General features: G+C 44.1%; 1 protein-coding gene across 5 annotated transcripts in view; it reads left to right on the top strand.

Moving 5' to 3' along the window:
- PPP2R2C (protein phosphatase 2 regulatory subunit Bgamma) overlaps nucleotides 1–15,706 on the top strand; it is a 248,097-nt gene that overhangs the window by 191,973 nt on the left and 40,418 nt on the right. For all 5 annotated transcript variants that reach the window (XM_082266616.1, XM_082266615.1, XM_082266617.1 and 2 more), the window contains 2 exons: nucleotides 778–890; nucleotides 5,990–6,167. In XM_082266616.1, the coding sequence (XP_082122742.1) occupies nucleotides 778–890; nucleotides 5,990–6,167 (291 nt within the window). The remainder of the gene's footprint in view (nucleotides 1–777; nucleotides 891–5,989; nucleotides 6,168–15,706) is intronic.

Below are 15,706 nucleotides of genomic sequence, written 5' to 3'. Positions count from 1 at the left end.
TACATATGCACTGTTACTGTAAAAATGACACTGGCAGTGAAGGGGTTACATTTTTTTGAGAGGGAGGGGTTAAGTGTGTCCCTAGGGGCGTGCTTCTAACTGTGATTGGATGTGGCTTGAGGTGTAAGAACAGAGATCAACGGTCCTACATAGCAGAACCGTATGATCTCAATTCTTACACAAGGGAGAATGACAGGCGGCTTTGTTTACATTAACCGCCTGCCTTTCTCCCGCTGTAACGGACAATCGCGAGTGCCCGGCGGACATTGGGTCGCCGGGCACACGCGCGGGGGGGGGGGGGGGGGGTCCGTCGCCGGAGGAGCGCTCCCTAGAGCCTCACAGGCTAGCGACGTAGACCTACGTCGCTTTGCCTGTGAGGGGCTGACTGCCGACTTAAATCGTCGTTAGGCAGTCGGCAAGTGGTTAATGCAGACCTCTAAGAAAATCAGCAAGCCAATCACACAAGCAGGAAATTACATTTCTGGGGAGCGTTCTGTACACCAATGTGTACGGATCACCTCCAGGTTGCCATATTGCATTGAATTGTATAGAAGAAAAAAACTCACAGCACTGCAGATTGAAAAGGAAAGGTCGTTTTTAATAACATTCAGTCACAATGTGGCTTGTGTAGCAATTGTATATGCTGTATTTTTTTTTTTTTTGCTATTTTTTTTCCACAAAAGTAGAGTTACCCTTTAAATAGGTTGTTAGTTCTCTTTCAGTTGAGGACAGATATTGGATGATTTCAGGTAATATTAATGTTTCAATGAATTTCAGATAAAACAATCAAATTATGGAAAATCAGTGAACGTGATAAAAGGCCAGAAGGCTACAACCTTAAAGATGAAGAAGGAAAAATGAAGGACCTGTCAACGGTGACCTCATTACAGGTGAGAATTAAGTATGGTAATGTGTAGTTGGTGTCAGAATGATTCAGAGATAGTTGGGGTATACTGTTGCCTACAGGAGGGATAAGACACTGGCATTTCCTAGAAATTTTAGCCTTTTTACTGGACACTTTATTTTTTAAAAAACTTCAATCTTCATTGTTTTGCTGTTGATCTGAGTTCTTAAAGTGGTTGTAAAGTAATTACTGAAAAATCCTGTAATCCCTTCTCTTACAGGAAGATATAAAGTGCAGTATCTGTGTTTTATTAAAATCATTCTGCAAAATACTTTATTTTACAGCGTCGCTGGGTGCTCATGTGACTTGCCGGCGCTCTTCTTCTCAGATCCGAGCATGGCAGCGGGAGGGGCTAAGATTCCCCGCTAACCTCAGCTGGGAGGAGAGGAGGAGGGTGGCTGGAGGTCACATGAGCACCAAGCAGCGCTGTAAAATAAGGTATTTTTGTGGAATAATTTTTAAAAAACACAGATACTGCACATTATACCTTCCTGTAAGAGAGGGGATTATAGGATTTTTCAGTAGTAATTTTACAACTTTTGCGGCAGGAGGGGAGATACAGGGAGGAGATGGATAACACATAAACTCCCAAGCTAAAAAGGAGGGAGGGGGAGAGAGGAGAGACTGCAGGATGAGGGAGGCACATAACCTGACCACGGTAATCCGGGATCAGCAGCCATGATTATCGTGGTCAGTACACTAAGGGGGACACAGGAACAGGGATGATCACCCAGATATTTTTAGAACATAGAGAGGGACAAATGACATAGCACAAGCACTATGCTCTGTATCCTGCTTTAAAGGATCAGGGTCATTTTTTTTTTTTTTTTTTTTTTATAGGGTTACAACCCTAAAACCTTTAAGCAGCTATCTAGGTTGGCTAATGTTGAGGCTGCTTTGGTTGCCATACCTGGATTGAAGATTGTAGGGCTTGCCTTTATTGTTACCTTCTGGCACTGGACTCTGTTTCTGGCACTTCCCAGACACCTAGTGTACTGGTTCGTTACCTACAGAGCACTTTACAGGTCCAGGGCCATGACACAGCATCTAGTGTGACCCGGTCTTTGATGGCTCCCTTGGGAGTATACTTAAGGACATGACAACTGCAGACTCGATAGTTGTCCCCTGCTTGCGTCCACACACTCCTTGGAGACTTTACTACCTCCCCAGATGTGGCTTCCTCATCTGCATTATCAAGAGAAGTATTTTTACAGCTATGCTAGATTTTTTTAAACAAAATTGTTGCTATGATAGCTGAATCAAAATGCAGGGGCTGTAAGCATACTTCCTCGCCTTTTTCTCCAGGGTCTGTCTCTGACATTCCTGCAGGTTTAGCAGCTTCTGAATGCTCAGCTGAGGATGCTGAGATGAGAATTCTCCCATTCTGGATGAGTTTGTGCATGAGGAGCCTTAATCTGCTGATTTAGCCTCTATGTTTAAACATTTTACTACTGGAGCCATTTTTTTAAATTTTGCACACATGTTAAAATGCACATTTAAGGTATGAACATTTGTTAACCCCCAAATTTTATATTTTTATATATTTTATATATTTATAGTAAAAGTAAAGGCTAGAGATGCACCAATACCCTTTTTTTATCAGTGAGTACGAGTACCAATACTTTCGGTCAAGTACTCGCGATACCAAGTAACGATATCTTGCGGTGCGATTTGAGTCCCTACAAAATGAATGGGTGCAAATCACACTGTGAAGAACTGCATGCAATTTAAACAGGAACGCGGTGCGATTCCTGTCCGAATCACATGCAGTTTCCCACACTGCTCTTGTGTGAACCCAGACTTGTCATAGTGATTTTGAGCCTGAGTTTACACAGGAGCGGTGCGGGAAACCTCCGTGCATGACGAATTTGGACTTGGGCTTCTCTTGCCTCGCCTATGGCTTTGTTCCCTGCATCTCCAACGACTCTCTCCCCCTAGCCTCTAGCAGCTCTCACACCCAGGCCTCCAGTGCTTCCAACCATCCACTGGACCCTCTCCCCATTCCCCCCTGTCCTGCTGTACCAGATTGCCATGGTCCCCCACTGTCAGTCACCGAAAAGCCACTTCCCCGGTCTGGGGATTCAAAATTTCTCTCTTATCCTAACAGAAGCTGACAGTACAGGCTAGACAGCTTCTGATTGGTCAGTGCCTTCCCTGTAGTCTGTAATGTCAAGCTAGGGGAAGAGAGTGGCTGGAGATGTGGGAAACAAAGCCATGGGAGAGGCAGGAGGATCCCAAGCCGCAGCCGCAGATGTCCACAGTCGGATCAGAAGCCAAATCTGGTGGAACCAATCATGCAGAAGGTTCCCCGCAACGCTCCTGTGTGAACTTAGGTTCAAAATCACTATGACAAGCCTGGGTTCACACAGGAGCGGTGTGGGAAACTGCATGTGATTCTTTGCAGTGCGATTTGCGCCCATTAATTTTGTATGGAGACAAATCACACCACAAAGTATTGGTTTCAGGTATCCAGAGCATTTTCACAAGTACGAGTACTCGTGAAAATACTCTGTATTGGTGCACCTTTACTAAAGACCCTGGAAAGTAGAAAAGTAGAAGTGGCAATTTTTAAGTAAGATGATATTGGCGCACATGTTTATCAATTGCAAATTTTCAGCAAAAAATACACAAAATTTGTTTTTCCATGGCATTTTAAAAAAATTCACAAAAGATAATTTTAGTGCACACAAACAGAGTATATTACCCATATTTTGGAAAAAGATAAAAGAGGAGGTTGTGATTAGTAAATAGATACCAAGCAGTTCAAACCTTAAAGTTGTGTGCACCCGTGAAACAGTGACTAACTTCAGTACAAAGTTGCCCATAGGCAATGCTTTAATAAAAGTCTTTACAGATTGTCAGTTATTGTAAGGTCAATAGATAGCACGCTGTAATGACAGGTTCTATTTATTGAGACACCAGGGCTTTTTGGCCCCTCTGATGTTTTCTCTGCACCCCACTGCAGCTAACGGAGCACAGATTACATAACAGGGAAAGACCACGCTGAACCCGGACATGACATACAGTAATACATGTCACATCCGGGTTCATCCACCTGATGGTGGTACAACGGAGCCCATAGGCAGTTTGGCGGGGGTTTAGAGAGTAGTGGTACCTTCGGTGGGATGTGAAAGTGATTGGTACCATCAGTGCAGTGTGGAATTGATTTGACCTGAAAACCCACAGTCAGCTTAACAAATTTAAACACAACCGTCATGGCACACTCTTTTAGATTAGTATGTGCTTCTTGGGCCTTAAATCTGATATCTCTTTCTCAGATTTGTAAAGACATCACCTGGTCTTATGTTTATATTTTCTATATGTTTTACCAGGTAGAAATTAGGACCTCAGCTTATGCAACTTAGAGTATTACAGGCAGCTATTTGAGCTGCAGACTGCCCCTTTTTTGGGGGGGATTTAATTTCTATTTGCTGTGTTGCCCATCTATTGTTTGGGCTGCTTTTGTACTGTACGTTTCATTTGTCTCTGATTTATTGTATCATTCATTTACTTATAGAATGATAAAGAAAACATGATTTTTGTACTTATCTTAAGTCCTCATCTTGGAGTTTATTAGGGACAAAGGTCCCACCACGTCTGTACCCCCAATATGACTCCTTTTATAAACCGAAGCATGATGGGAGTGAGAAGGAATATACCTGGTAGCTAATCGTTTTTTAGATTGCCAGTTTCCAGCTCTTCTTGTAGGTAGCAGTATATCCAAATTTTCCTGATTTAATTCTGTGTTCCTTATTTATATGGTAGGTGCAAATATCCTGTTATTCGGCTTAAATGATCCAGCACATTTTTTTAAAAGATCTGTTATAAGAAAATATTCCATGTCTTACATGAAGGAATTTGTAATGGGATGCTTTACAGAGCCAAGAGAACACTTTAAAAAGGAGACTTTCTTCTGTCAGTTTTTGAGATCTTTATGTTTGTGGTTTTTCTTGATCAAATTTAAAATATGCACAATATAATATTTAACCCAAACTTTCCAAATCCTAGTGGTGAGCCTAAATCAATCCTTACAGTGAATAAATCACACCAGAATTGTAATGTCTCCTCCAAGAATTGAATGGGTTTTTACACTAACAGGCTGCAGGTGGTTTGAAATGTAAAGATTGAACCTCTTAAAGGGTTTGTAACCCTAAATTGTGCCTTGCTGCCAGCCTTTCTCTTTCAAGCTGCCATCCTGCACTGTATAAGTGTTTGTAATAAACAAAGCATATAAATACCTGTTTGTGAAGTATCTTCAGGCCGGTCACGTGACTCCAGGCCGCCCTGATATTACAATCCAGAGCTACAGCAGGAGGAGCCGAGCTCTTCCTCTAATGTCAGCCGGGAGTCACGTGATGCGGGGCTGTCCACTTGGCTCCTCCTGCTGTAGCCCTGGATTGTGTTAACAGAGCTTCTGGGAGTCATGTGACCGGCCTGAAAAGGTATTTAGAGGCTTTGTTTCTTACAAACACTTATACAGTGCAGGAGCTTAAAAGAAAGGGGCTGGCAGTGACATTTTACTTTTTTATCAACAGCAGTGGAGACAGAGACACAGACTCCAGAGCCTACAGGCAGAGAGGGGAGGGGGGAGAGGACGGGGGAGAGCAGAGAGGAGATACAGCAGATGATGGAGGCATGCAGGCAGACCATGGTAGTCAGGGCTCAGCAGCCATGATTATCGTAGTCAGCACAAAGAGGGGGGCACAGGAATTGCAGGATCAGCCAGGTGTTTTACAGTTTTAAGAGGGGCAGGTTAGACAGTACAAGCACTGTGCTGTTAAACCTTCTATAAGGAAACAGGATCTCTATTTTTTTTTTTTAAGGGTAACAATCACTTTAATATTGTGGGGACCCAACTAAGGTATCATAGTCCAGGACCCACTGTGTTTTAAAATTGCTCTTACTTCTTGCTTTAGTACCACAAGTGCTAGATGAGTGGGGACCCAACTGAGCTTTTGTTGCCAAGGACCCAATTGTGTCTTAAGATGGCGCATACGTTATACCTTAGTACTAAAGACCTAGACTACTCTTTCAATACTTTTCCTGAAGATGTAACTTCTTTAACAATAGTTCTTCTGTTTTTAGGTTCCTGTCTTAAAGCCAATGGATTTGATGGTAGAAGTTACTCCCAGGAGGATATTTTCTAATGGTCACACATATCATGTCAATTCCATCTCCGTCAACAGCGACTGTGAGACGTACATGTCAGCGGATGATCTCAGAATTAACCTCTGGCACTTGGCCATCACTGACCGCAGTTTTAGTATCCTTTCATATATTATACACTGGACCGCTCAGACATCGAGCACTGGCACGTAAGAGCAGGGACAGAGATTCTGTCTTCTCTACCATAAGCTGAACAAGCATGCAATGCACGTCAAAACAATAAATTGCTGTGTAGTGACAGACTTGTGATTAAATGAGGTTTGTCTGTTGATGCCTAGAGAACATACTGTTTCTTGGGAAACTCGCCGATTTGCTCAGTGGCAAAACTGTAAATTCACAACCTTTGACATTGTATACTTGTTCTAACAAATTTTAACTATATTGAGCCAAAGTAAAATATTAGAAAATTGCCCATTCAAGATAACACCATTAATAACTCTTGAGCATACCTCCTGTATTGTACATATCAATAAAATGGAATAATACTGTAGCTGGAATTAAAAATATACCCAAATAAAGTGCGTATGTAAATCAATAAAAAACAACAAATTTAGGACTGCTGCTGACACTATAACAGATCTGAGTGGGATCTATCAGCGTTCTTTGCTTGCATGAATCCGTGGTCCCTCACACTCACTGTTGAATGTGTTTTTTTTACCCGTTTCCATAAAGGGCCAATTCTGGCATTGCTCTACTACATGTAAAATCATTGTATTTTTTTGCTAGAAAATTACTTAAAACCCCCAAACATTATATATATATATATATATATATATATATATATATATATATATATATTTTTTTTTTAGCAGAAACCCTAGGGAATAAAATGGCGGCCATTGCAATTTTTTATATCACAAAAAAAAAAAACACTTTCATGAATTAAAAAAAAAAAAAAACAGTAAAGTTAGCCCAATATTTTTTCATAATGTGAACGATGATGTTATGCCGAGTAAATAGATATCCAACATTTCACACTTTAAAATTGCGCACACTCGTGGAATGACACCAAACTTCGGTACCTAAAAATCTCCATAGGCGACGCTTTAAACTTTTCTACAGGTTATCAGTTTAGAGTTACAGAGGAGGTCTTGTGCTAGAATTATTTCTCTCACGGTATTGTGGTGATACCTCACGTGTGGTTTGAATGTCGTTTACATATGCGTACGCAACCTATGTATGCGTTCGCTTTTGCCTGCAGGGGCACTTTAATTTTTTATTTTAATTTTTTATTGATCACATTTGTTCCTATTACAAGGCATGTAAACATCGCTTGTAGTAGGAATAGGGCATGACATGTCCTCTTTACAACAAGATCTGGGATCTATAAGTCCCCAGATCTCTCCTCTAGGCTGAAAAGCCTGAGATAAAAAAAAAAAAAACGATCTCAGCCGAAGAAACGGCAGTGTTTACAGTACATCTGCCAAGGATGGACGTGATGTCATAACGTCACGCCCAGCCTCCGAAGGTCACAGAGATGACCGGGACCATCTGGTCCTCAATCAGCTCTACGGTAAACTTCCGCCGCCGGCGGATTATTCTCCGGCTCGCTGATCGCACAGGTAGAAGCACTGGAGGGCGACTGGAGGGGAGGGACGTAGCAGCAGCAGGCATCATTCAGATATCTCCACTCAAACCTAAGGACGTCATATGACAGCTGGCGATATGGAAGTGGTTAAATGTAAGTTACTATGATTTTATTAAAACTTTTATAGAACTACTACACTATTTGCACTATTAACACTTTATTTGGTTTTGTTTTTATTTCCATATACAAAGGGAAATCATCCGGTTTATCAAATTATAAAATTCAATACATACACAATACTTACCTTTTCCCCATCCCTTCCCACCACCCTTTTTTCCTCATCCCTTCCATTTACCAATTCGCCCACTCATCCACTTTTCCTCTTAGCCTCCTCCCTCTTACTCTATGCATTTCTCTGTATATTTCATAGTTTTCTTGAACTCTATCCATCTTTCCCACTTTTCGACTTTATCCTCTTCTCCTCTACACAGATATTCCATTTTGTATATGTACTTTATTCTATCATACCACTCTGTTATGGAGGGTTTACCCGGGTCTAACCATTTTTTTGGGATTGTTCCTTTCGCTGCGTTTAGTATCCCCTCTCCAGTCATCTGCTTAATATAATGTTGTATCTCCTGCCAATATTCCTTAATTTTTATACACTCCCACCAAATATGTGCCATGGTACCTTTCTGATTACATCCTCTCCAACATGGGGCGGAGGTGCTTTGTTGGTATTTTTGGGCTTTCTCTGTTATATACCACCTTGCTAGGCATTTGTAGTTCATTTCTATTGTATCTATATTAGTAGCATACCCATGTACCAATCTCAGCATGTTTGCTACTTGTTGCTCGCCTATCTTAATGCCCAACTCCTCTTTCCATATCTTGATATATGTGGGCGTTTCCAGTCCCCCAATTTCCGTAGGTATTCTATATATTCGAGATGTTCCATATTTTATTGTTTCATGTGCATTACATAGTCGTTCGATTGGGTTTAAATTCTCCTCTGTCCTAATTGGTTGTGGTAGTAGTGTCACAAAGTGTTTGATTTGTAGATAACTCCATTTGTTTAACTTTGTCAGTCCACCTCTGTGCTTTAATTCCTGAAATGATCATCGTTTTCCATCCCTTAAAACATGGGTCTCCAACCTTTTGGCTTCTCTGGGCCACATTGAGTGTAGAGAAATTTTCTTGGGCCGCATATAAAATATATACTACTGTATAGTTAAGGTATATAAGTAATAAAATGCCTCCCCTCTTTCCCCTCTCCCCCCCCCTGCACTAATTGAACACAACTAGAGGATGATCAAATGAAATTGAATCAGTATACAGAGGTTTACTTCTTCTGAGAAATATTAAAGGAACACTCTAACCACCATGACCACTTCAGTGATTTGAAGTAGTCATGGGGGTAGGAGTCAGAAACACTGCACATGCTTGGATATTTACGCTGTCTCTTCCTGCTTGCATTGACTCCTGGGAGCCGAACGTCATCGCTCCCAAGATCCAATGCGCCTGCATCGGCCCTGCTTGTCACTTCCGGTTAGGGCGCGTTATTCCCTGCTGAACAGCTTCTGGGCATGCCCAGAAGCTGTGCAGGGATGACGCGCCTGCAGCGGAGGTGACGAGCAGGGCATTCTGGGACTCCGACGTCACCGAAGAGGACACCGAAGAGGATGCTCCGGCTTCAGCTGCCCACACCTGAGATGACAGCGCTGGACAAGACATTTTCAAGGTAAATATTTCTTCTAAAAGGTAAGTGAAACGGGACAGTTCAGAGGCTATCATTGCTGAAATGCACTAGCCCTGACTGTCCCGGGGGGTATTTTTATTGAAAAAACTCCGCTTTAATGGTATTCTATTTTGCCCAATTTTGTCTTTAAGTTCTGCCTGTTTTACACGGGTTCCTTGTTGTTGTTTTTCAACTGCCTGCTTGTGTGGGGCTCCTTCTTGAGTCAAGTACTTTTTTATTATTCCTGGGCTTGAGCTAATCTTAGGTGACTTTGCTGTTTTCCCCCTCTTGTTTGTGGATCTTATTGTCCGTCCCCCCTTAATCGCAGCCCCTTATGTTGTTTTCTCTGAAACCCCGTGTGAGAGAAAGAAAATCTACTAATGTCTTCTGCCAGTGTGTTGTGTGAACACAGCCAACATAAAACAATACGTAGTCTGAGCAGTTCATCACAAGTTCAAGAGGTTCAGAAAAAATTATGAATAGTAAAAAAAAAACTCACCACTCGCCACTGAGCCGGGGTTTGTTAAGGGGATCTGCGATCTTTTATCAGCTTAACAGGCGATGGGAGATCAACTTTTCTCCCTGAGAAGTTGTTTTAGATCAGGGGGAACTCCAGGAGGACTCTGTTGGTGCAGCTTTTGGGGTTCCCTTTCTTTTTTGCTGGAGCTGCTCCCTCATACACCGACTCCTCTGTGCATCAGATCCTTGCTCTGTCCTCTCTGATTCAGAGCCCTTGGCAAATCTCTCCGCTCTCTTTCTGACTTGCCAGCTCTCTCCTGTGCTCTCCCGTGTACCTCTGAGCGTTGTCGGCAGCCTCCAGATCCCTTCAGCTACTCTCAGCTTCCTCTGTCTCTGGCCGAAGTCTCCCTTATCAACTCAGTGAGCGTCGGCCCACCCGCACTCCCGGGACCCCACGAAGACGTCGGCTCTCTGCCTGTCAGGTTCCTCTGCTCCTGCGGACCACGGCCAAACCGGTGAGGGATTCCAGGCCCTCCTAAACAGAAGGGAAGAGGAGAGACAGCGATGGGCTGAATAGAGGGTGGGGTGGAAGGGGGATCACTGGTCTAGTGCTTCATTGAAAGGATGGCTGCCTGGAGCTCCTAGCACAAGCTCCTATATAAGGGGGCACAGTATGTGGCCACTTGTGTGGAATTGTGGCCACCCCACCTGTAAGCAGTTAAGGTTTAGATTCATAGGGTTGCTGTGGTTATTATTAGGCATTTATGTGGTTAAATTATACCTGGCTAGAGGTAACAGGTAATGGCCAATCAGTTATCAAGGAATATTCCAGTGGCTGGAGCAGAGGCTATTTAAGATTGGTGCAGTCTGGAGTTCTTCCCTTTGCACCGAAGAGCACACCGAGGAAAGTTGTGTCTGCTTACCTGACAGCATGGAGTCCCTTTTGAGGCAGCTCATAGAAAAGGCGGAGAGTGAAGGTGGAGAGGCCTGGCTGAGGCATTGCCTTAATATGCCTGAAGAGGTTCCGCAGCAGGAGCCGACCACAGCTGTGAATACAGTTTCCCGTACAGTGATGGAGGCTAGAGCTGAGCCTCCTGCGGACGCTCCGGGATGCCTGACCAGAGCTAGAAGGAGAGGGAGAAGACGCCGGAGAAGCATGGCGGCGAAGACGGCGCAAGGGCGCATGCGCCGAGCATCAAGGAAAAGAAGACGAGCCTCCCTGTCTCCTAGAAGGGGTGGGGGAGGGCGGACTGAGACTGCAACAGCGAACCATGAGGTGGCAAGAGGGCGGCTGCCATCACCACCACAAGCTATCCCTGTGAATGTCAGGGCGACACCTGCTGCTGGCTCGGCTGCAGTACAACAATGGCCAAATGTAACAGCTGCTACAGCGCTGCTGGGAGAGGTGGGACAGCAAGCTGTCTCGCCCTCCGGCGGTGGGTGAGTTATCAGAAATGCATAATTTGTCTGCTTTAATTAACTCTTTGTCGTCCATTGTGAAGTCCTTTTCCCATGTTGCTCCTTCTGCTCCTCCTATGTCTGCACAGCAGCTGGCAAACTGTGAACCTGTGTTTTCGCCTGCTGTGTCCACTGTCTCTATTCCCCCTGTTATTAACCGTTTGTGTTCGCATGTTGACCATAATGTTGCTAATGACTCTAATATGTTTTCTGTGCAGACACCATTACAGGCGGGTTGTAGTGTACCAGAGGCTTGCATGAAGGATGCGATGCCTTGTGAAATGTCGCCTCTGGGTTACCACCTGAGCTTGGGGGTCAAGGAAAAAATATGGAAGGGGGAATTTGTTGACATATTATCACTTTTGCCTACGCATAAGGATTTGTCGAATAAGTCGGATAGGAGGGAAGAAAAACAGGAGGAGGAGAGGCGCAGGGGGGCCCCCAGGTCATTTCATAACTGGTTGCAAGCATTTTGCATTTTTTCCGGGGTAATGGCGGAAAGGCACCCTGAAAGGTGCGGGGGCTTATTTCAACACCTTGATCATGTACTGGAAGCCTATAAGGGTTTTGGGGGATTGGGCTGGTACTACTATGACGAGTCGTTTCGTCAGAAGCTATCTGTCCACCCCTCTCTAAGGTGGGGTATGAAGGACGTGGGCCTTTGGTTGAATTTGATTTCCCCTCAGAGGCAGGCTGTGACTAGACAACCACTACCTAGTAATCAGGCAGTAGCATATCGCAAGGGATGCTGTTTTGCGTTCAACGACAGTCAGTGTCGTTAGAACGCGTCCTGTCGCTATAAGCACGAATGTTCTTTTTGTGCGGGCCCGCATCCAGAAGTTAAATCCTTCAGGAAAAATGCTGCTTCAGGGTCGCAATCACAAAAGGATATTTTTCCAAAAAGCCTGCACGCCTGTGAGGCTGGAAAAAATGCGGCCATGGTTGGACAGTTACCCAAACAGGGAGAAGGCGCGTTTCCTCACTGATGGCTTTGAGAATGGCTTTCCTTTGCCTTCCTTTTCAGGGGAAGGGTGTTTGGAAGTGAGCAATTTGAAGTCTGTTGAGAATTTCCCACAGGTGGTCCAGGATAAAATTGGTAAGGAAATTGAATTGGGTAGGGTGGCAGGCCCTTTTGAGCATCCACCATTTGATAATTTTCGGATTTCCCCCTTGGGAGTAGTCCCTAAGAAAGAGCCGAACGAGTTTCGGGTTATTCATCATCTCTCTTACCCGTTGGGAAGTTCGCTTAACGACGATATTGATGAGAATTTGTGTTCCGTATCGTATGCTACGTTTGAGGAAGCTGTGGCGAAAATTAAAACTTTTGGCCGAGGGGCGTTGCTAGCGAAAGCGGACGTGAAGTCCGCTTTTTGGCTGTTACCGGTGTCACCATTGGCATTTAATTCCCTGGGTTTTCAGTTGGACGGTTTGTACTATTTCGATAAAAGCCTTCCGATGGGATGCTCGCTGTCCTGTGCGTATTTTGAGGCATTTTCTTCTTTCTTACACTGGGTGGTGTCCTGTAGGTCGGGTAGCGTGGGAGTGATGCACTATTTAGACGACTTTTTGTTTGTCGGTCCGCCTGGAGCGGAGGATTGTTTAAAATTGTTGCAGAATTTCCGGGAGATTGCAGAGGAATTTGGGGTTCCGTTGGCGGAAGAAAAGACTTGCTTACCTGCCACGGAGATGGTCTTTCTAGGTATCCATATTGATACCAATTGTATGGAGTTTCATTTGCCAATGGATAAGCTGGAAAGATTGAGATCTCTTACTAGGCGGTTTTTGGCTAGGAAAAAGGTACTGTTGAAGGAAATGCAGTCCTTTCTAGGCCTGCTGGCGTTTGCATGCAGGATTATGCCTATGGGCCGGGTTTTTTCACGGCGTCTCTACCTTTCTATGTCAGGCTTGAAATCCCTGTTTGCCCATATCAGGATGAATGGAGCCCTGAAGGAGGACCTATTGGTCTGGGCTGAATTTTTTGACAAATATAATGGTCGTTCGTTTTTTCAAGCAGATTTTGTTTTTGCTCCGGATTTTCACTTGTTCACAGACGCGGCGGGCTCTAAAGGTTTTGGGGCTATATGGCAGACACATTGGTGTTGTGCTGAGTGGCCTGACTCATGGAAACGAGAAGGTTTGACGAAAACGGTGGTTTTGTTGGAACTGTTTCCGATACTGGTGGCTTTAGAGTTATGGGGTGAGTTTTTTGCGAATAGACGACTTTTAGTTGAGACGGATAACAAAGGGGTCTTGTTCGCAGTAAACTGTTTATCCTCAAAATCCGTCTTTGTGATCAAAGTGCTTAGGAGAATTGTTCTTTTAGGTTTACAACTTAACATATGGCTGAAGGCTAAGTACACACCGGGAGTGCTGAATAATCTGGCCGACGCATTATCTCGGTTTCAGATGGACCGTTTTCGCCAGCTGTTGCCGGAGGCGGACGTGAGGGGTACCGAATGCCCAAGCCATGTATGGGAGATTGTTGGGATTTGATCAGGAGAGCGATTGAGGGAATCGGTGGCTCCTAAAACCTGGGCGAGCTATTCTGCTGCCTGGAGGAACTGGTTGACCTTCACGGAAGCAAGGGGTCGGATGGATGGTTGCCCGGAGGAGGTTTTGGTTCTTGAGTTTGTAGCATCATTGATTCAGCAGGAATACTCTTACAGTTATGTGAGGAAAACGCTGGCGGGCATTTCTTTTTTCTGCCGCCTGAAGGGTTTCCGAGCTTGCACAGCATATTTTTCAGTGCAACAGTCATTGAAGGGGTATAGGAAAGCAGTAACTGTGGTGGATAGCAGGCGGCCTATTTCAATTGAGCTACTGGCGGATATTTGTAGGGCAACCTCTGCGGTTTGTGTATCGGATTATGAAGCATTGCTTTTCAGAACGACCTTCGCCTTGGCCTTTTTTGGGGCGCTCCGTATTTCCGAGCTACTACCTTTATCAAAGAAGGCTGATGGCGGCCTGTTATTTGACCAGGTGGTGGTTGGCCACGAAATGATTCATATTTGGTTACACCGCTCGAAGACGGATGCTACGGGGAGAGGAGTGGGAGTTACGCTTAAGGCCCAGCATAACGGGGGAGTGTGCCCTGTGGCATTGGTCAAGCAATATTTGGGAGTAAGGCCGGGAGGTAGTAGGCAGCTTTTGATTCATGTGGACTCTGTCCCGCTCACGAAGTACCAATTTGATTTCATACTGCATAAATGTTTAATGTATTTGGGTTTGAAAGATTTTAAGTTCTCTTCACACTCTTTCTGGATAGGAGCAGCCTCCGAGGCGGCCAGGAAAGGGTTTTCAGATGGGGTAATAAAGAATATGGGAAGGTGGAGGTCGAATTGTTTTAAATTATATGTAAGACCTAATTTGTTTATTTAATTCTCAGGTTTGTAGCGCACAGTTTGGATTATAGGACACTCCTTCATTTATTGGGCAAGGAAGAGAGCAGCGCAACGTATTTACAGTACGAATTTAGCAATGCCTCCGGAATTTAAGTTATATTGGAGAGGAATTAGAGGCCTACAGTGGTACCAGCTTTATTTTCACCTGTCCAGGTTGTTTCAGATATGGCCTCGCCCATCCATATTGATAGTTCACGCTGGGGGTAATGATTTAGGTAGTGTTAAGACTCTGGATTTATTATTTAAAATTAAGCAGGACTTGCGTTTATTTTCTCTTTCGTCCCCAGGAACTGTGGTGGTTTTCTCAGAAATAGTTCCTCGTCTTCCCTGGCTGTCCTCGTCACAGAGGAAAGTTATGGAGAAGATGAGGAAAAGGGTTAATAGGGCCATGGAAAAGTTCATGCCGATTATAGGCTGCCATCCTACCGACATGTCGATTTGGAGGGAGGTATTCAAGGTCTTTATCGCCAGGATGGAGTTCACCTGTCGGATGTCGGTATTGACATTTTTAATGTGGGACTACAGTCTTGCATAGAGAGGGCCGCGGTGGTGGGGCAGGGCCGTCCTTGATTCTCAAGCCCGGCTGGTGGGGACGTTGTTTTCAGATGGTTATTGATGTTTATTTTGCTTGAGTTGTGTATAACTGAGCAATTACAAGTTTATTTGGTATTTGAGTATTTATACAAGCAATTAAGTGTTTATGATTTCAATTATATTAAACCAATAAAGAGTGCCGCGGCCTTTTCTTGCCAAAGAACTGAGAGTCATGGTTATTATTTAATAAGTTTTATGTGAGAATGTGGCCTACAATTCCACTCTGGGCGCCATTCGTAGGCTTCTCCCCCGAATATTGTAAAGAATTTTTATTTGCATTCACTTATTGTGGTTTTTACAGCACTGAATTTTGGATTGCCCAACACTGCCCAATAGCATAGCTCCCAACAGTCCCTGATTTTGAGGGACTGTCCCTCATTTCCTCCTCATTTGTCCCTCATTTTGGTCTGATCTATATAGTTGTATATAAAATGCACTTTTTAGCTAACAAAACTCTA

Source organism: Pelophylax lessonae (assembly GCF_965119305.1).
Source record: "Pelophylax lessonae genome assembly, chromosome: 1".
Lineage (NCBI taxonomy): Eukaryota > Metazoa > Chordata > Amphibia > Anura > Ranidae > Pelophylax > Pelophylax lessonae.
This window is presented reverse-complemented; position numbering and strand designations above follow the sequence as displayed.